The following is a 21,045-nucleotide window of genomic DNA, read 5'->3' as shown; positions in this document are numbered from 1 at the left end:
ATTTAAAGCGTTAACGACATTTTCTAAATGTTACTGGCTTGACATTTGATGCGACATAAAAACATATCATAACTGAGTTTTAACTATAATATTCAAGTTCAATTCAAGTTCATTTCATTTCATTAAACTTTACGACAGTGGCTACTATTTTCCTATAATGAACTGACCACCGTTCGTCATGCCTATACTTACGGTAATTTAATGGTACCGAGCACAAAACGGATTATCAGTCACAAAGTCGCTACGATGCATTGTTTTGTAAGTCATAAAAACTTGTCTTTGTTGATGTAAAACAAAATGTATGTCATAGGTTTGTTTCGCAATTGGGTAAAGAAATATTACATAGGATCTCATAATACTAGTGAAAGCAAATACTACTACGCTTCATTCTTAGTCGTTATAATATTTAAGATTAACTAGTAGGTTTATAAATAATACACATAATTATGAAGTCAGAGGAACCTATACAATCCATTCGACCTTGCGCATTTTAGGTCGAAAGTATAGAAAATGTAAGCAGCACTCTTAAAATTCATCGGGCTAACTGCTCCCACCTAAACAACAGTCGCATCAGAACAATCGGTGTTTTTTTTTATAATATACATTATTTATTATTTATCAAAATAAACTCTAGTGAACGATGTCATTTGAAAGCGTTGATTTGGAATTTAATACATTCGACATAATACTCTGTTTATCTACGGTAATCCAGTGCGTCAAAAAAATTACCCGAAGTACGTATAAAGTCACTAACATTAATTCGCATCACTGATACTCCAATGATTAATTCACACTGACAGCACAATCACAAAATTCGATAAACCGTAGATTTGTTTGGGGCTCGGAAACTGCTAAACGCCACCGAGTTTCGGACGGGTCTACGTCAGGTCCTCGGTAAAATCCATACAAAAATGCGTTTCGTCGGTCCAATGCGACAGCGAAATTGAATCTCAAGGCCGATTTTATTAACTCGGGCTCTGTTTTTCTTCTCTCCGTTTAGGAAGTACGCACACACATGTAGAAAACGAAGACGGCATACTCGACGAGACCGATATCGTGTTAATTGACCTCGAAGTATACGTTCGTTTAGCCAGAGCAATTCATAATATCTGAAAGTTCGGTGGTATATATTGATGTATCACACGAAACTACTGACACGTTAGCAATTAAATATAAGAGCAAAATATAAATTCAGTGGAGGACGTATAACGAAAAGTAGACGAACATTGATATCCACATTAATGTACGCCCATTCAAAAACGTATACGGCCAAAAGTCAAAAGTTAAATACAAAAGTTAATTGGGGTATTACAAGCCTTCAATTTATTGTTCTGTTGTATATACAGGGTCTTTCATTTTTTGTGGGCGAGTAACAACTTTCTTATTTTGAATGGAACACCTGGAATATTGCTTCATTTTTGACTTCTATACAAAATTCTAGAAATATTTTGTGTATGAATCTAACTGTTAATGACATTTTTAATTTTTTATGCCAAAAATGACGTTTGCAAGACGTAAAATGTCTGCCAATTTCTTCATTCGGAAGCGTAAGCTTTGTTGTATATATACAAAGGACTCGAATAACGAATTTCATAAGAAATTTCGATACATATTAATACAGGGTATGCGAAAATTAAAATTAAAAATGAAATTTAATTTTATATAAGGTTGGATATGCCAAATATTTTTACTTTTTGAAATATTTCCTTTTAAACACAAATAATATGCTGTTGTAATATAAGGTCAGTTAGTGTAAGGAGGCTTTGACGGCGTTTAAACATAATTCAATGAAATTAAGTGCTTGAAAGGTAACAACGAAATTTACTTTGGCACATAAGTCCTAAAATTAGCGCCTATTTAAATGTAGACTATAGAGAAAGGAGCCCCAACTTAACTCCCCTATGGGGTAGACTTAAACATTTAGTTTACAAACACAATCCGTCAACATATTTAAATGGAATTGATATGTGAAAAATGAAATTACGTATTCAGAAACACTTGATACTACTTGTATTGCCCAAAGTGGAAGATATATTGAACAACTGGTACAATAATTATTAACTTTGTAAGTTATTAATTTTTTATTGATCGTTCGTTAATAAAATATTCACCAACGTTAACGCGTAACGGTCTTATTCTGTATAAATAATGCATACATACATTTGGGTCTTCATAACCGCATCGGCAAGATTATTTTATTTATATTTATTTTTATTTATATTATTTTATGTATATTATTATTGTTTTGTTCAAACACGTTCATGGCCACCTTACACTAAATGAACCTATATGGCAACAGCATATTATTTGTGTTTAAAAGGAAATACATATTTCAAAAAGTAAAAATATTAGGCATATACAACATTATACAAAACTGTTTTAATTTTTAATACTATATACGACGAGATTATAAAATTAGGTAGTTTCCTTAAAAACAAAAGTTTTTTGGCAGTTTCTTTAATTACATTTTTAATCTTATTTTTCGCGTACCTTGTATTAATATATATCGAAATTTCTTATGAAATCTCTTATTCGAGTCCTTTGTCTATAACAACACTTACTCAAGCGAAACGATAAACGCTACCGTCTTGCAAACGTCATTTTTCACATAAAAAATTAAAAATGTCTAAAACGGTTAGACTTGGGTATAGGACATTATACACAGGCTATGTCTAGATTTTTGTTTATAATTTAAAATTGAAGTAATATACTAGGTGTTCCATTTAAAATAAGAAAGTTGATATTCGCCCACGAACAATGAAACACCCTGTATTTACAAAATTGAAATAAATTAAAGGTTAGTAATAACGCAATTAACTTTTGTATTTACCTTTTTGGCTCCATCCCATATAGTTTCGGAGATATGAGGCGTCCCGAGAAGTATTTCATAAACAAAATCAAAACACGGGCACTGGTCTATGTAACCCAAGAAGAGCAAATCCAGAGATAGAACAATTTCCAACCACACCGCCAGCCAACGATAATAATAATTAATCAGTTCATGTGATTCATTTTCCTTGTATGTGACAGACCAATGGATGCACTTTTTTAATTGATGTTTTTTTTCCAAATATTCGCTAAATAAGTGAAGTAAATTGCATAAAACCTAACACATATATTAAATATAAGCTAGATAGACAGATAAATAAAAAAAAGGAAACGAAACATTAACACAAACGATAACGGATGAATATTAAAAAATGACAAATGGGTTATCAAAAAGCATTCCTTGAAATATTGTCATACATTTTTTTTAAAACAATATACTGTTCCACGATTGACCACAACGTGATAGAATAACCTGTTTTTTTCGGAACGACTTTCCATGGCATGTCTAAATAGCTTAAATGAAAAATACGACACGTAATGACTATCCACTATAATAGCATAATGAACGAATGGATATAGTGTAGAGTTATATTAAACCGTTAAAAAAAATTGTTTTTTTGGTCTCTTTTGTTAACCAAACTTAAGCAGCCTATATGAACATAGGTTTGAATAATGTATTCAAACATAGGTTAAGTAAAGTTCACCTGAACCTATTATGCTCTGATCACCGTACATAAAGTGTAACTTCAAAACGTCAGTACCATTAAAATCTGTTAAAATTAAAACCACTTCGAGGCTTTACGGTACTCGGTAATCATTAGTTCGGAGTGATAGGATGGATTCGGTAGATTATTAACATTGATGCGTTTTGACGATTCTAATGGTTAAATTACACATCATTCAGTGGATTTTCTCGTGCTGCTTTGGAAAGATGCATCGCTTCTTTATATATTTTTTTGTTGCTTCACCCTATATGATATTTAATTTCAACATCTCATTTTAAGTCAATTTCCCAATAGAAAAAAAATAACAACAATACATTTACATTTTTCTACTCCAAATTTCGGAAATTGTTTATAATTTTAGATGTATATTTGGCATTCCGTAATAAAAATTTCAAAACTTGGTTCTTACGGCAAGAGCCTTTAAAAACAGCATAAAAGACATGTGTCTTTCTTTAAACGAAAACCCTGTGTTTCTAAGCAAAATATTAAGTTAATAATTCACATTTCTTTGGTTTTATTTTAAGTTTTTGCCAGACATAAAAAAATGTATTTGTGAGATATTTGCGTTAATATTTATATTTAGGCATACTTCATCATACTTATGTTTTAAACTTCAGCCTTAACCATGACTTGTTGACAGTTTACTCAAATTAATAAGCAGTAAAGTTTATAATAATAGTTGTACTCTTCAAAAGATTCAAACGCCAAAGGAGATAAAAAGGAGTTACAGAAACCAAACACAAAATTTACAGGAATCTATATTTCAAATTAAAAATAGAAATAAAGAATTATCAAACATGAAGAAATTACGAAATTGAATTTGTACCTAGCACGTTAATAATTTTTTAATGGACTATATACTATATTTAAAGTTTCCTACTATTATCCTAATCGCCGTGTCGAAAAAGAAAATTACTAATTATTAAATTACAAAAAACAATTTGGTTTAGGCATGTTAGTCCGATCTACTGGACCAAACTTTCTAATACCCTGAACCCTACATCTCGTGACTTTTTCGCTCAAGGCACCGTTCCCCGCCTTATGCAATTAACCCAGATTACCCCACGGCGATATAACACCCCCGTCGTCGTAGCAATTAAATATGCGTCACGCCCTCCACTAACAACCGATTCGGAGACAAATTTGTCCTTTTTCGGCGTCGAGAAGTCACGTCACTCGACTGACGCAAGCCTAATCTCCCAGACCTTATTGCCCAAACTTTGACGTAACATGTATATTAGTGAAACTAGAGAGGAAAACGGATGAGGAGTTATGGGGCATTAACTCTTCGTAGTGGAAACGGAATCTGAAGGATTTGCCGTTTTAATTGCATCTGGTGTATTGGACCCTCGTCGTTATGTACTACGCTTTACAAACGTTGCATAGTAATTTTCGAAAGTAGGAAAGTAACAACGAAGAAGACTAGTCATTCATAAAAATACAACGTAAACACGTACACGAGTTAAAATTATCAATGAAAGTCTCCTCTATAGCAGAGTGTTTTATACGTAGTAGTAAAATTGAGAAGCAACCTAAACGTTATACTATAGTATATTATGCAACAATTGCGTTAAACGGCATTTGACTCACGAGTTTATTTGACACGAGCGGAGCGAGCGTTTAATAAACGAGTGAGTTAAAAAGTTTACCGAACGTGTTGCATACTATACTTTTTCTACGGCCGTTAGTTTTTGGGTACATTTTCGCAAAACAACAAGAATATATTCACCGACGTGACCGTCGGAATTAACAAACGTCAAAATTCAAAGCGTGGGAAATATCTCCGAAAACACCCGACTGCTCCCAAACAAGTACGGTAAAATCCCGGAAATGTCCGAAGTGGCTCGGATTCGTGGCAAACAAAACTGACGTGGTAAAGTGACGCTTCCCGCACGCTAGATCGGTGGGTATTTTACAGACGGGAGTAGAAAAAATTATTAAATATTAGAAAGTTTACTTTATTACATTTTCAAATTGACAAAAACTTTTAACTTTTGCAGGAATCGACACACCTTTGCCATCAAAATGTCCGAACCTACGTTCGAAATCTCAATTCTGATAAGCAAGAATAACCAAGCGAAAAACTATCAACAAGGTTATTAATTTCCACCAACAAATTTACTCTCTTCAATCAAATAAAATGAAAATTCCTATTGCTCTTGAAAAACAAATTAGAAAACTATCTATTAAATACAGTATAACACCTCTATAACGTCAAATACAAAAAACTGTTTACAAGGCAAACTCTCAAATTCGTGGTGAAATTGTCAGAAATGCGGGACAAAGTTCAGATTAAAATCACAAATTTCGTATTTGTCCATAACGAAAACGTAAAACCACCTAATTCGTAGGTAAATTAATAGAGGACATTGCACAGATTAGATTTTTTCACAACAACCAACAATATGTTTAGAATATGATTTATATGTTGCTTCAGTAAATATTGGTTTTGGTTTCAAGAATAGGACTATATAACAAATACAAGAAGCCATTTGATCAAAATTGTTAACTAGCCCCGGTAATGCAAACAAAGTTTGTGCTGACATACGCAAACATACAATTTTGGTTTGACCAAAATCATCAGTATTTTCCCGGTTTCACAGGTTGCGAAAAAAAAAGTTACGTGCCTCTCGTAAAACGATATATAACGCGGAAGCACTTTTGAAAAGGCATAGTTTTTCACAAACCAATTTACGGCACGGGCTCTTTGATTCGTAAATTTAAATTCAAAGGGAGCACGGAAAATATAACCAATACACTCATTTCTCAAAGTTTGGCTTCAATGAATCTTGAATAAAAAATATGAATGCGTTATTTAGTTCTAACCACGCCAAAATTCGCGGTTATCCGTTATTACTATAGAGGTCTTACATATTCTGATAATTTCGTAACGACTAGGAATGGTATTCAATAAGCGCATACGTGGGTCATTTCAAATCTCGTAATTAAATATGGCCGGATGCCATTTTTCGGAGAGGAAACGAAATAAAGTGTATGGGGAATGCACTTCGCTTAAAGTGCTGGTTGTTGTGTGAAATCCATGAGCATGCACGGAAGATCATTACCTCCTCTACGAAAATCTCATACCTGCCTGATGTGTAACAGTTTTGACGTATTTACAGCCTACGCAATACGTCTTACCGAATAATGATTAATGAATAAAATAGTGATTTTCACTAATTCACGGACACCAGCATAATACAAGCATACACTTTCAAAAAGTAATATTTAACCAATGTTATAATAAGCATGGAACCTGAATCATGTTGTTATCGAGAGATATCGCGTTAAAATGAGCAAAATGTTGGTTCGTTTAGGTTACTTTATTTAGTTTATTTGGTGCGAGTGTTGCTAGAAGGTACGTTTTTGGTTGAAACTGGTTAAATAATGTTACAAACTGCATTTACTTTTAACAAATCTCAAAAATAATTTTAAAGCTTTTCTAACTAAATACCTTGTACAAAATGTAAAACGTAAAACAAAAGTATAATTTGTTTAACATGTTAATACAAAAATTAAACGGCAGTTAATAATTCGAGTGTGTTTTTTTTTAAATTAATAATTAGATGTAGCATAAATCTTTTGCTAGAATTTCTTATACTAAATTAATTATAGCTTGTATAGTTATTGAGCCAACTAGTAAAATGTAAATGTCTGTAAATGTAAAACACTGTTTGATTAGACCACCCCAATAGATAGATTTAAACTCAGACCTCAGACTGGAATCCTGCAGACGTTTCGCCAATATCTTACTTGGCATCTTCAATGCTCGCGCTCCGAAAACAGTGTTCGAAGTGACCGACGTCACGACGCCTTGCGATAATCATGGGCGACGAAGCTCGCATCTATATATTTTGCCTAGTTTCTAGAAAGTTAATGCAAGTTAAGCGTTTTAAAGGATTAATTTGCATATTATTCCTTTAAAAACAAGAATCATCGTAAGGCTTGACTTCCTATTGTTTAAAAACGCTGGATGACACTCGGAGCTCGCAATCTCCTTCCAGGGAAAAAAAATACGAAGCCGTATAAATAATGAAAATATTTTTAATGGGAAAGCGTAATATTGTAATTTTTCTTTGTCAGCTGCGGTGCAAAATGCGAAAGGTATTTTAACTAAAAAAGCCCTGATGTGTTGATGATAACGCGAGCCATAATAACGACCAGATATTGTCTAGGACCGGATGATGAATTGCCAGCAACTTCATCCACGTTATTTACGTGTGTAAGAGCGAGAACTCCATTATTATTGAGGAAAACTGCTGTGTAATAGACCGCCAACCAGTGTCACGGCGGTTAACCCGGGTTATTTTGCAACGCTTCTGCAAATCATGCTATGTACCACACAATACACTTCCTAAACCAATTCACCGTAAATGTTTTCTTCAATCTTTCTTCTGACCCGACAAGTCATTGATAAGATGCTTGGAAACTTGCAGCCATAATATTACGCAATTGCTTTCGCAGTCTTACCAATATGTTTTTAGACCTCACTGCTTCTAGTTTACGGTTTAAACTTTTTTACCTATATAAATTAGAATGCATTAAACAAAAATTATATTTCCTTTTAGAAATTTTAATTATTTAACATACAAATTATTTCTCCGAAAACAAAAAACAAACTGTGATGTCGGAATGTCAACAATCCAAAGGCATTTAACCTTCAGGATTACAAAACACTTGATTACAAATTCAAATTTGATAGTTTCAAATTTTTTCGCATCGTTTGACGGAGTATCTCTAACAAAAATAACGTTTATTTTTACACAACAAATTAATGCATTAACATTGGAAATTTTAATTGCAAAAATTAGTATCTGTGAATTTATCGAATTCACAGGTAGCGAAATAATTTTAAAAATATTCGGGTATTCCTTGAAGAGGGTTATAGGTAAATTGGACATCTCGAACGCATAATAATTTATTATAAAATACATATTATTATTAAATAATGATCGATAACACTCTACAATTGCAAGATGCTATTAAAAACATTTTACTCGAGTTTGACTATTCAAAAGTGGTCAATTGACCAGCCCCAGGAAGGGGTATGTAGAAATTTGACATGTCTCCTTTTAGAAAGAATCGACCCGATGACAATGACAATACTCCAATTTAAATCATAAAAAACTTGACTTTTATAAATTCTAAAAAGCATTTTTTTTCACTTACTTAAAAAGAATTGTTTCTTAAAAATTTAAATTTATTTATTTATTTGAAGCAAAATTTTTGAAATATTTATTTATTGTCCCATAAATCTACTTCAAGAATTTTTTTTAAAAATATCAATAACAATGAATCTATGGCTCAAAAACTCCTCGTATTAATAATAATAAATACTCTTATAAAAATGTAAGTTCGATTGCTAAAACCAAAATATAAAAAAATCGGGTATAAGTGGGCAAGCGCCATTTGCCGAATAATATAACCTGAATACGAGCTGTATTCGCCGACGAACAAAATATCTTTTCAGAAGTAATCAAATTCCTTTGTAGACTTTAAAGGCACCTTGCCCCTTCACCCTTCGCGCCCGGCAATTGTTATTGTTCACTTGGATGGAGTGGAAAAATTCATGAAAATCCGAAACGTCTGCGGGAGCGCGTGGGGTGGGCGACGAGGAGACGAAAGGGTGGCGCGACAGAATTCATTGTACGAAATAATTAAAAACACTGGCGGTGACAAATAAAAGCCATCCGAAATCTCAATAACCGGGCCGGCGTGTCTTTTTAAATCCCATTTCGACGCGGCGGGGGTATTTCCAAGGATAATACGGGAAGACTATAAGGATTATAAAATAAAAATGCAAATAAGTCCTGGAAGGGACCGCGGCGAGCGCACGGCGTTGCTGAAATTAGATTCGTTCGAAGTAAAACAATATAAATTAATTTTTGGTTCCAGGGCCGGATTCGATCGAAGTGAACAACAGTAAATTCGATACTGTGATATTTTAACTAAAATCACCAGAGATTATTACATATATATATATATATATATATATATATATATATATATATATATATATATATATATATATATATATATATATATATATATATATATATATATATATATATATATATATATATATATATATATTCTCACGTATTGATTCACGGATGGAAAAATGTGATGACACTATATTCCGGGATATCATCCGTTCGCTCGTTGAACTCCGACTGGAATCCTGCATCCGACTGGAATCCTGCAAATCTTGCATCCGACTGGAATCCTGCAGACGTTTCGCCAAAATCTCACTTGGCATCTTCAATGCTCGCGCTCCGAAAACACTTCGAACACTGTGTTCGAAGTGTTTTCGGAGCGCGAGCATTGAAGATGCCAAGTGAGATTTTGGCGAAACGTCTGCAGGATTCCAGTCGGATGCAAGATTTGCAGGATTCCAGTCGGATGCAGGATTCCAGTCGGAGTTCAACGAGCGAACGGATGATATCCCGGAATATAGTGTCATCATATATATATATATATATATATATATATATATATATATATATATATATATATATATATATATATATATATATATATATATATATATATATATATATATATATATATATATATATATATATATATATATATATATATATAGCGTTATCGCCCAATTGTGAAATTGGGATTAGTTTTTAGTGGCCTATTTTGTGTGTCTTTATAGCAATCAACGTAATATAACTTATTTATTTGAACATAATCTTCAAAAAAACTGAAGGACGAAAAAATAGAATGCAATCCCCATCTCCAAAATCGAATTTGTCGATATTTCAAAAACTGCAACAACAATTTGGAGAACTAAACTTTAACACAATATATCAGTAATGAGCGACATCTTACTATGATCGATTTTAGGAGCATTCATTACCCTGTATTAAAGCTTTTCTTTGATTCAACGTCATCCGTCAAGCCAGGGCATCTTATTCGTCTTGCAGGCCATGAAAGAAATAAGAATGCCAATGGGGTTGCGTCTTGATTTTTTTAATTCGATTTATAATTAAACAAAACAATTTAAATAGAAGTGACATTTTTTAAATTCTAAACTACACTATGGTTTTTTCTTTTCAATGTGGACTCAAAAAGATAACGGAGTTCATAATGGTACTAATAATGGTTTAATGAAGTCAACAAAAATCTGGCAGGCTGATTTTCAATGGAACTCTGATTTCGTATGCTGTAAACCTGGCAGATTCACAGTCACTTCAAAAACACTGATACTTCTACAAAAGGTGGCCATATATACATATATATTATATTACATCTGCAAATTTCATTTTACTTTGGTAGGTATATTTATCCGTAGATCGGTGTGTAATTAAGTATTTTACAGACGGGGGTAGAAAAAAATTAATTGCTGCGCCTGGCCTATCACGATATTAAGGATTTTCTTTCTTGTGTTACCTTTTAATACGTATACGTTGTTTGTTATTATCCATATATTTGTTATTTATTTAACGTTATTTATTATTATTAATTAATTATACTAATATAATTTTATATTATTTATATTTGTATTGTACTGACAATATCCAACATTCGTAACTTAAGTTTTATGGAAATAAAACTATATTTATCTTTATCTACTGTTGTGACCGCGTTTCTTGATAGTGTTGTTTTTTAAATATTCACCCAAGATGACATTGCTTACAAATGAACATTGTTGAACGTTTGACCACGAAATTTTTGGAATAGGCAATATACAAAATATTGCAAATTAATACAAAAATTATAATTTTTTTGTTTTGCCATTGATTTAAAAATGACAACGGCAGTTCACCAACTTTTATCATTAAATCATTGCGAGAATTTTGAAGTACCTTTGTATTGGGTTCAAAGAACGCGGATGTGTCATCAAAACCGTAGCCGCATTTATCTACTGTGTAGCGTTTCCTTTATGAAAAGATACAATAATACCATGGCTGCATTTTCTATCAAATTTAATTCTTTAATGAATTTTAGGATAACCTTTACCTTACAATACATAAAATATATTAAAGAATCGAAACCTTTTATACTTGATAGTAAGTTGTCAGGCAGTGAATACATTTTTGCCCAGTTCGCACCTGTTTACCGGCAACGGCGTGTCTGGTGTGGAACAAACGCCGATATAATTAAGCTATAATTAAAGTGGCCAACTTTCGTAATTTCAAAAGTAGATGTTTCACGTCGATAATATTGTTCCAGGCGCAGCCATTTCTCCTCGGCGGGTTTTTATTCTGTTTTATTGCAAATTTTTGGAGGGATTTCATAATGCGATTTTAATTTCGTTGTTCCTTAGTTCGTTTAAGCCACGTCAAAGTAATGACGGTAATTTTCAATGACTGGCAATCACGACACCCTTCAAGATAAACGATGGCCCATCTGTTAAATAAAGCGCACAGCTCGAACAACTAAGCCAATAAGGCATATGAACGATGGGGTAAGTGTCAGAGAGGGATGTCAAATTATATAGAAAAAATGTTTCATTGTCCTCTTAATTTGATTCTTCATTGAAACTTGAACCATTATTCGGCAAAAACGTCAATTTGTGTACTATTGGAATTGAGGGGTGCAAATGAACATATTTAGATTTTTTCACGATGAAAAACATTACAACCACGTCTGTAATTTGCAATTGAAAACTAATATTGTACCTATCAAAATATGCGTTGTATTGAAATTATAATGCAAAAGGTACATGTGTATATGTCAAAATGCAATTTGCCACATTCAGGAGCCCAGTGAACTCAATCTAAAGTGAAATGCCAACCACGTGATCTATTAATATAAAAGGTATAATATTCTAGAGTCTTATAAACACTAACCTAAGCACAAAAGTAAACGTTTCACACATTTTTGGGTCCCTCGGATGTTTCCGAGAAACATCACTCCACAACAAATTCTGGCCTAAAATCAATCAACGAAATTGTGAATGAATACAAAAATAGGTGTACACCTAACTGAAATGTTTACTTATACTTATCGATTTAGCTTAATTCTTTTCTTTATCTGGAAATAAAATTTATAAATAATGGTGGAGATAAGAACCTATTTTCAGCTGATTTTCTTGTTCGAATTTCGTAAATAAGTTTTCTCCAAAATGTTGCTCCTTGCTTGGCTCCTGCTTCCCAACAATACTCAACAAACCGTTGAAAAACTAACAACGAAAATCAATCAGCAGAAATGTAAAATGTCCATTTCAACGGCGATCGAGAAACATCAAATGCAACGACGTGGCAGTATCTGCATTTCCAACACGCCATCTTGTTCCCACGTTTTCGGATAACAACCACAGGCAATTAACGTCCACGAACCGCTAACGACCGATCTCGGCCGCCCGCCGCGCCGCCACCCGAGCACGAAACACGTAAAACAACTGCCACAAACACGATTGTCTTTTGTTGCGGAAAAGTGATTTCCATTCGTTATCCGAGTGAGGCAAAGCCGCCTCCGATTATCGGTTGACGTCCGATTTCTCTGCGACGACACAGTCGCCCCAACGTATCCCTTTGAGACGCGAAAACGAACGACCAAAGAACAATCGAGAACGGAAAAGAATTACGCCGGTGGGTTATCGGGTATCGCGGAATATGGAAAAATGGTCTTGCTTGGATGACGACCACATATGTTTTTGCTCAATGCCTATAGTAGTTAGTTTTTGGCTCAGTTTTTGTTTAGTTTCGATCGTTAGCATAATATTAATATTGACGCCTGCCATAGGATCCGAGGTAGGATAGACTCATTGTAAGGTCATATAAGCTTATCGTATATTCAAAGGTACACATTGCTGTCATGTGAAATTATTCTATTACTACTACTTTCGAGCCTCGAATCTTCAGATGTTTGAAATTTCTATTGGATAGTTTATAGTGAGGTTTATACCATCTAGAATACCATAAAGTTAAGTGTGCTAGAAACAGAAGGCAATTTAAATGGAGATGCCATCAGCTATGGCGGCGTTTGTGATTTTTTGTTACGTCAAATTTATTTTCTGGTTGCAGGAACGACAAAAAACAAAATGCAAATTAACAAAAAAAGCGTATTTCTGTTCAGTGTTAGAATGGAAACGAAGCTAGTCGTTATTGCAATTTTAAGAGTGTGAGCTTCCATAGATATGTTACTGTTTCTAGCTTACGCTGCCGAACTTGTTACCTACGAAAATTCTGGTTGGGATTATTGTAACAGTTTATCTTCATACAATAGTTTTTCTATGTCAATATTATATTAGGCACCAAGTGTGGCAAACGGCATTTGAGTCACGAAGTTGAAGTGGTAAAATGACACTTTCCGCATGCCAGATCGGTGTATAATTAGGTATTTTGCAGAAGAGAGTCGAAAAAATCATTTTCATGTTATTCGTAACAATTCCAGTGAAGAAACCAATAAGCAAACACAAATGGGGTCCAAAAAAAATGTATCCACTCTTTGGAAGTTCATAATTTGCAAATTAATTGACGGTAATTGAGTTGTCTCATTTTTGGTGAAAGTGTAGCTTAAAGTCCAACTTATATATCACTGTAGGTTTTCGAAATGGTCACTATTAACATCCACAAACAAACGATGCCGCCGAACTGCAGCACGAACTACTGACTGCAACGTGTTCATGGATTTTCGAAGTTCATCCAATGTGGTGAGCGAGTGAACACAAGATAGGAGTTAAATGGACTTGTTACTGTTACAGGTCATCCAGATCGTTGTTTGTGTACATCTTTGACACAGCATTCGGCTTCAAATTTGCCTCGAATGTCACGAATCGTTAAACGTGTCTGCGGCTCCGTTTGATACTCATTTCGCCATTGAGGTTGAACCTCATTAACGTCTTCCTACTTGTAAGCCTACGAATGTACGCCAGCTACTCGAGTAACAGGGTACAACTAATAATAAAACATTAACTATCTGACGACTGTCATCTGGCAAAACAAAACAACGCAATACGCTTGTATGTCGATTGCCGAAACTACAAACTTCGAAACAACTCCGTCAATTAGTTTGCAAGTTATGGACTTTTAAACACAGTGGATACATTTTTTACCTCCAATGTGAACTTCAGACAGCAAGCATAGAATGTTCTTTTACAATTATTCCTTTTACGTTTAGAACATTTTCTCTACCATATATGTCCAAAGCGTCGAATTTTCGTACTACAAAAGTGTTAGTACTAAATAAAAACAACATGATTAAGTTGTGAGCACATTAAAACTAATACAATTAATGCTTTTTCTCCCTGCGCGATAAGTTTAAAAAATTTAAAACAAATGATATAAGTAGTAGCATTAATTCTACTGCTTTCGGTATACAAAATACAAATAATAATAACATATTTTACTTACCAAAGCAGATAAAAATATTATTATTAGTCTTTACATATTTAATTAAATTATACTACAATCTGATAAACTCAAAACAGAACATTTAAGAGCCTAAATTCGATTTATATACAATTTAGATAAGAAAAAGTATTTAGTTTATATATAATACGCACAAAAATAAAAATGTTTATTCAGAGGATCTATGAATTTGTTCTCTGTCAAATGTGAAGATCCAAGCCTTTAATCTTTGATAAACAATCTCCCAAAATGAACAATGCTTTAATGTTTCAGACAGAGAGTTTATAAAACAAGGCCTCAAGTCCCAAGTATACAATGAATTTCTGTTCAATCGATTTCAGAGCCTCTATATACCCACATGGTGTATCTCGTTTAACGAGTCTTTTGTGGAAACAAATTATTAAATTTAAGGGATTTACAATTAATCTCTAGTTTAATTGCAAATTATTTTTAAATTTGACCTATGATAACTCTGTGAATCTATACTAACCCATCACATCTCTCAAACAAATAAAAATATAATTAACAAAAACAAAATCGTTGCCGAACATCCATAATTTTTTCTCAGCTTATAAAAGGCATTAAAGAACTGCGTTATTTTATGAAGTTTCTTAGTTCAAATTGCTGAAATTCAAAAATGTCTCGAGAAGACGCCAACGTGTATGATGATATAAAACAGGAGAGGAGGAACACACCATATATTATAAATTCAAAAATGCCAACTTCATGGTTATAATGGTTATACTCCGATGTTCCGATTTCGATTCCGATTTTGTGTATGTTTTTAATTTTGCGAAAACCGAATATCGGTAATATCGGAATATAAATTAATATTCATGTTTTTACAAATTTATTTCCCAACTATCTTGAGTATCGCAAAAATGTTATGATCATCTCTTGATTACAGTCATTTAGGCAACGAATCATTAACAATATTTCCAATTCCAATAAGTGCCATTAAGAGTGCAGAAGAGCAAGGAGGGAAATGCGCAATGTTTCAAACATCGCTAGCGGTAAAGGCCTTTTTCTTTTGTTAATATTCAGTGGTAGACTTCAGCAAACTATATACAGCTAATTGATACAATATACGGTTTACAATTTACAATTACAATTTAAAAAATCGAGATGATCATTTCGTTATATACATTTGGTAAATAGGAAGCCTAATAGAGTATTCATAGCAGAGCAAGCACCAGTTTTATTGTTAGTATGCCTTCGCATTGAAAACGGTTGCTTTTTAGCTTTTTATGAAATCCTATTCGGCACCGTAAATCACCACATAATGGCAACATTTGCTCGAACAAACGACCCTAATATAGAATCCTAACTAAATAATAGACAGAGATCCCAAATGTTTTTTGAAACAACGCAAGCATCTCTGTGTTAAATGAGTTTCACCTTTCCATAAATCCACGACGAGCCTAAGTAAGCAACAGGGTTAGAATGCGAGTCTCCAGTGGAGTAGAAAGATGATTGTTATACGCCTTATTCTGAATTTATAAAATTATATAATAAACAAGTTGAATTTGAATGAAAATAAATTGCAATTGTTAAAATTTGATCATCCTTCTCCACTCCATTGTCAACTTGAATGGCTAAGGCATGGCAATTAGTTTAATCTATCTCGTGTAACTAAAAATATTTCTTTGTTGTCTGCCTTTGGCGTCTATACTTGAATATAATTCCGAGATCGGTCTTGGGCATATTTATCGAAAAATTATTATTTGACGTCTAATTAAAGAAATTTTTGCAAACAACCTTAAACCATCACGGTTTGAAAATACACACAGGAGTGGAAGATATCGTTGTCAATAATCCTGCTGGTGGTATATAAAGAATATAAAGATATAAAGAAAATTTTTACCTCATTTCAAATCAGAATGCAATAAAACACTGAAACTATTTCTAGTTTGTATGGATTTTGAAATAATTTCAAATACGTGGTTGATTTTATGTAAAATATATTTAGGGAAATTTAGTAGTATGTAGATTTTTTAACACATACCATATCCGATACCAAAATTAAAACTCAATCAGAAATAATTTACAGGATTTAAAATAACACAGTATGAAATAAAAAAAATAAAAATTGGTTAAAAATTACGCCGATGACTTGCCCTACTTTGCATACGCGCTGATACCAAACACAACAATCATTCGAGAAAACAATCGAAACAAGGGTTTGTATTAATTTTAAGCGAGACACCCTGCCAAGAATGTTTTATGAGGTAAATGAAACACCGACATTAGTTTAACAGCAAATTTTCCAGTTTTTACTACCAATAGTTTTCATTAACTTTCGTGTAATAGATGGAAGCTTTTTTTCCGGTTGGATGCTTATTAAATTAATAAATGACGAAATGGTTACAATAATTTTCAAAACTCAAAAAAATTGAGTGTTCCAAAGATGGTTAAAAAACTCGTTGCTCGGGCTGATGCCCCTCCACTGAGCCTATGGGCCACTATATTCATCTTTTGTTAATTATAAAGGGAATGTCGTCGAGAGGATTTCGGGGTCGGAGTTAAGGGTTATACAGGACCGGCGAGGGGAGGGGTCACACGCACTGTTATTTAGAACCCTCTCGACGTAGAGTGGAAGACGCCGACGACTTGAAGGACGCACTTCATGAAATCGACGCCGCCACTCGACGCCGGTTGCCAAATATGATCATTTTTTGCAGCGGGCGATTCTTGTTATTTTCTTTGGATTAGGGCGGTAAATAAGTCGTTTTTATGATGGGGGAAGAAAACATTAGGGCCGACACCGGGTTGCCATGACACTGATTACAAGGTAAGAAAAATTATATACAACCATGAAAACGAACCTGTTGTACACGTTTTGTGTTCTTAGCAGACCCAATCACAATGTGAGTGTTGCTGCTAAAGGATATCTAAATTATTTTTTATTTATATTGTTATATTGTTTATTTATACTGTTACTCCTAACTTTATATGACATGGAATTACGACATATTTGACAATCATAGCCTAAAACGAGAATATAAATAATAAAGTAATGCTTAATTGTCTTTTGTTTTCCAAAGAAACTTCCACAGGCTACTGAAATACTTTTGACAAAACTTCTGGATTCCTCCTGCATCGGTTTTTGCTGAGTCGAACTTGCTAACGTTTCGCCAATCTTCCTGTTGGATTCTGCTTAATTGTCGTGCTACAAAACGAAGTAAGGGGAGAATTTTTACTCCGCAACATAACCAGAGAGAAGAAAACTTAAATAAGTAACTTATTCTAGAACGTGAAGAGATAATCTTTTTTTTAGGATTTGAGGCATAGCATTGTATAATTTCACTGAACGATAAGAAAATGATTTCTTAAAAAAGTTAATGGCTATACGCAAATTTATCCTTGGAGGAGCTGAAGTTAATTTTGAATTTAAGTCGCTTCAGCTCTAGACTCTTTGTCATCTTTTCCTGATCCGTTGGTCAGTCTGCAGAAATTATTTTGTACTATTTATAGTATAATATGATAAAAATTGGCAGTTTTAGTTTTTTTGACATGATGTTACTAGTTTAGATAAATCGAATCATATTTTTATAAACTGTCGAGTTATGATTGAAACATGATGAAAATCTTTTCCTAGAAAAGGTCCTTTAGATCACCCATATAACTCAATTTTGACTTATTTGGATTTAAAAAGTTCAAGGCATTTTATCTAAAAAAAGTTTACCAATACTTAAGAAGAAAAAGTACAATAACAATTCTGATATGAATTAAAAAAACCTCAAATCAAATGTTGAAATTCTTCATCGTCTACCTCAATACATTTTACAATACAATGAAATTTATAATGTTGTAATGCCTCGAATTTTTTAAGGCTGCTGTAGAATTTAAAGAAAAATCCAATACTTAAAAAAAAATCGTTTTTCACTTATACGTATTCAGGAAAAATTTGAATTTACATTTGTTAAATTATGATCAAAATACCAAATTTTTATATTTAGAATTCTTTTGTTATTCTGTTATCAATTAAATTGAAAAAATCTGTAAATTTTTAACATTTAGTATATTAATTAATGGAAAATATAGCAAAAATTACACAAGAGAGAAACAAAGTTTAAAAGGAAGAAATTTCGCTGCTGTTTCTGAACAGTTTCAGTTTAGCTCTGAAGAAGCCAACATTGGCGAAACGTCAGCAAGTTAGATTTATCAACAGTCGATCCAGAAGAAATCCAGCAGATTTGTAAATAGTATTACAGTAACCTTTGGAAGTGTCTTTGAAAAAGAAGAGATTAATTTACCGAAATAATTTTCAAGACTATAGGCGTTCATGGAGAAAGTTTGGGAGTAACAGGGTACGCACCCCTTTTTTCTGTTAGAATACCGGTTTCTTTACAAAATTTACATGAAAAGTGTAATCTCACAAGACAATTATAACACTTTTAAGCAAAATATGCGAAAAACTGCTTTATTAAAAAAAAATCCTGTATTTTAGAAACCAGGCGTGAAAATTAATTGGCATAGTTAAAGTGCCACTATTTTATTTGACACGAGAGAGGAATCTGTCATTAACTGGTTGACCAATCTAATCGACTTACCCTGTATAGCAAAGGCCCTACAGCTTCGCCATACTCTTCTATCTATAAATTCGTCTTCCTGAATATTTTTTATGGTATGATCAACCCCTTTCTTTTAGGCCGGGCTCATCTTTTCTATTTTGCGGTTGAAACATTATTCTTTTCTGGCCACCTGTTCTCCTCCATACTTAACAAATTTCCGTACCAGAGGAGTTGTGTGGTCTGTATTTTCCCTACAGTCGTGTATACTTGTCCTGTTCTTTATCGTACAGTTTCATTTCGGATATAGTCTGCGTTACATATTCCGCAGCATCTTCTCAAGTAAGTCCTTTGCTACACATCTATTTTCTTCACTATAAATTTCGTTCGGAAAGTTTCAAAAATAACATATTTTATAATTTTTTTTTGATAAAATGTCAACTTTGACAGGTAAAGGCAAAGGTTTAAAAACTTTCGTAAATTATTTATTTAATATTGCTGATTAAATTTTTATACCGGGTGAAGAAAGTGGGAACACTCTATAACTTTTAAACGACTTATAGACGGAATGTCCAATTTTTTGACAATTGACAGGAGATCATTCTATTTAGGATGATTTTCCTCTTTTTTTTTTTTTTCATTTCTTAAATTTTTATTTAATTTTTAAAAATTATGTCTATGAGGCTGTGACTCTCCCTTGAATTTTATTTATTTTTTTTAAATACTAATCTGTTATTTTCTTTCCACTGCATGAGCTTGTGGAGAGTTTCTTCTGCATTTTTAATCTTACTGACTTGACAATTAATAATGAAGCAAAGCCACCCAAGTAATGTTTTGTTTTTCTAAAAATGTATTTACTTATCGGGTTTTTTACTTCCTATGAGCTTATTTTAAACGGATTTTGAAAATTTTGGTGTCAAAATGTGAAAAAAAAAAGTACCGGTTTTATAAAGTGACCCGGTAAATAGTATTTATGATGGTCACCGCCTCCTAGACAAATAAAAATTTTAAAAAACAAAAAAAAAGAGTAAAACCGTCCTATTCTACGTAGAATAATCTCCTGAATCCAAAATTAAAAAAAAAAAAAAAAAGTTGTGCCATTCGAAAGTTACTGTCGTTTCCGCTCAAACCGAAAGTGCAACCATTGACTACATATTATCAAAAAATCGGAAATTCAGTCTATATTAACTTTTCCAAATTTCAAATCGCTATCCCAAGGCGTTTAAAAGTTATAGAGTGTTCCCACTTTCTTGTGTCACCCGGTATAATTATTATACTTCAATAGAACAAATATTACTTCCTTAATCATTAATGCATATTTAAAATAATTGTTTGTTAATGGGTAAATTGAGATAAAAATATCATCATCATAAGAAATCAAAGCTTCAATTTTTGTAAAGGATACTCGAGTTCTGTGAGATTGATTAGACCACAACAAAACCGTCGTTTGGTGGCTAAGAACTAATTGATTTTGAGTGGGAAGTGCTGATGATAAATTTCAATATGTGAACAACTATTTCTATTAGAAATATCTATAAAAATATCTCTCTTCGCATACGATCTAAGTAGGCTCTCTAAAGAAAATAGGTAATTTTACCAAAACGCACTGTTTGCATTTCAACATGAAAAATCCGAGGTCGAGGCGCAATCGGCGAAAACAAAACCATTTAT

The 21,045-nt window shown here is 33.0% G+C and overlaps 1 protein-coding gene across 10 annotated transcripts in view; it reads right to left on the bottom strand.

Annotated features, from left to right (window-relative positions):
* Positions 1–21,045, bottom strand: part of LOC132703146 (polypyrimidine tract-binding protein 2) — a 569,388-nt gene that overhangs the window by 361,257 nt on the left and 187,086 nt on the right. Inside the window, exon 1 of one of the 10 annotated variants that reach the window (XM_060672254.1) lies at positions 755–882. The exons of 8 other annotated variants lie outside the window; for them this stretch is intronic. In XM_060672254.1, coding sequence (XP_060528237.1) covers positions 755–766 — 12 coding nt within the window. In that variant the 5' untranslated portion in view covers positions 767–882. Of the gene's footprint in view, positions 1–729; positions 883–21,045 lie in introns of those variants that run through there. One more of the 10 variants, XM_060672252.1, reaches the window with a different exon arrangement.

Source organism: Cylas formicarius, unplaced genomic scaffold, assembly GCF_029955315.1.
Source record: "Cylas formicarius isolate icCylForm1 unplaced genomic scaffold, icCylForm1.1 PGA_scaffold_6__28_contigs__length_40554024, whole genome shotgun sequence".
NCBI lineage: Eukaryota > Metazoa > Arthropoda > Insecta > Coleoptera > Brentidae > Cylas > Cylas formicarius.
The sequence above is the reverse complement of the archived record's forward strand: the minus strand, read 5'-3'. Positions and strand labels throughout refer to the sequence as shown.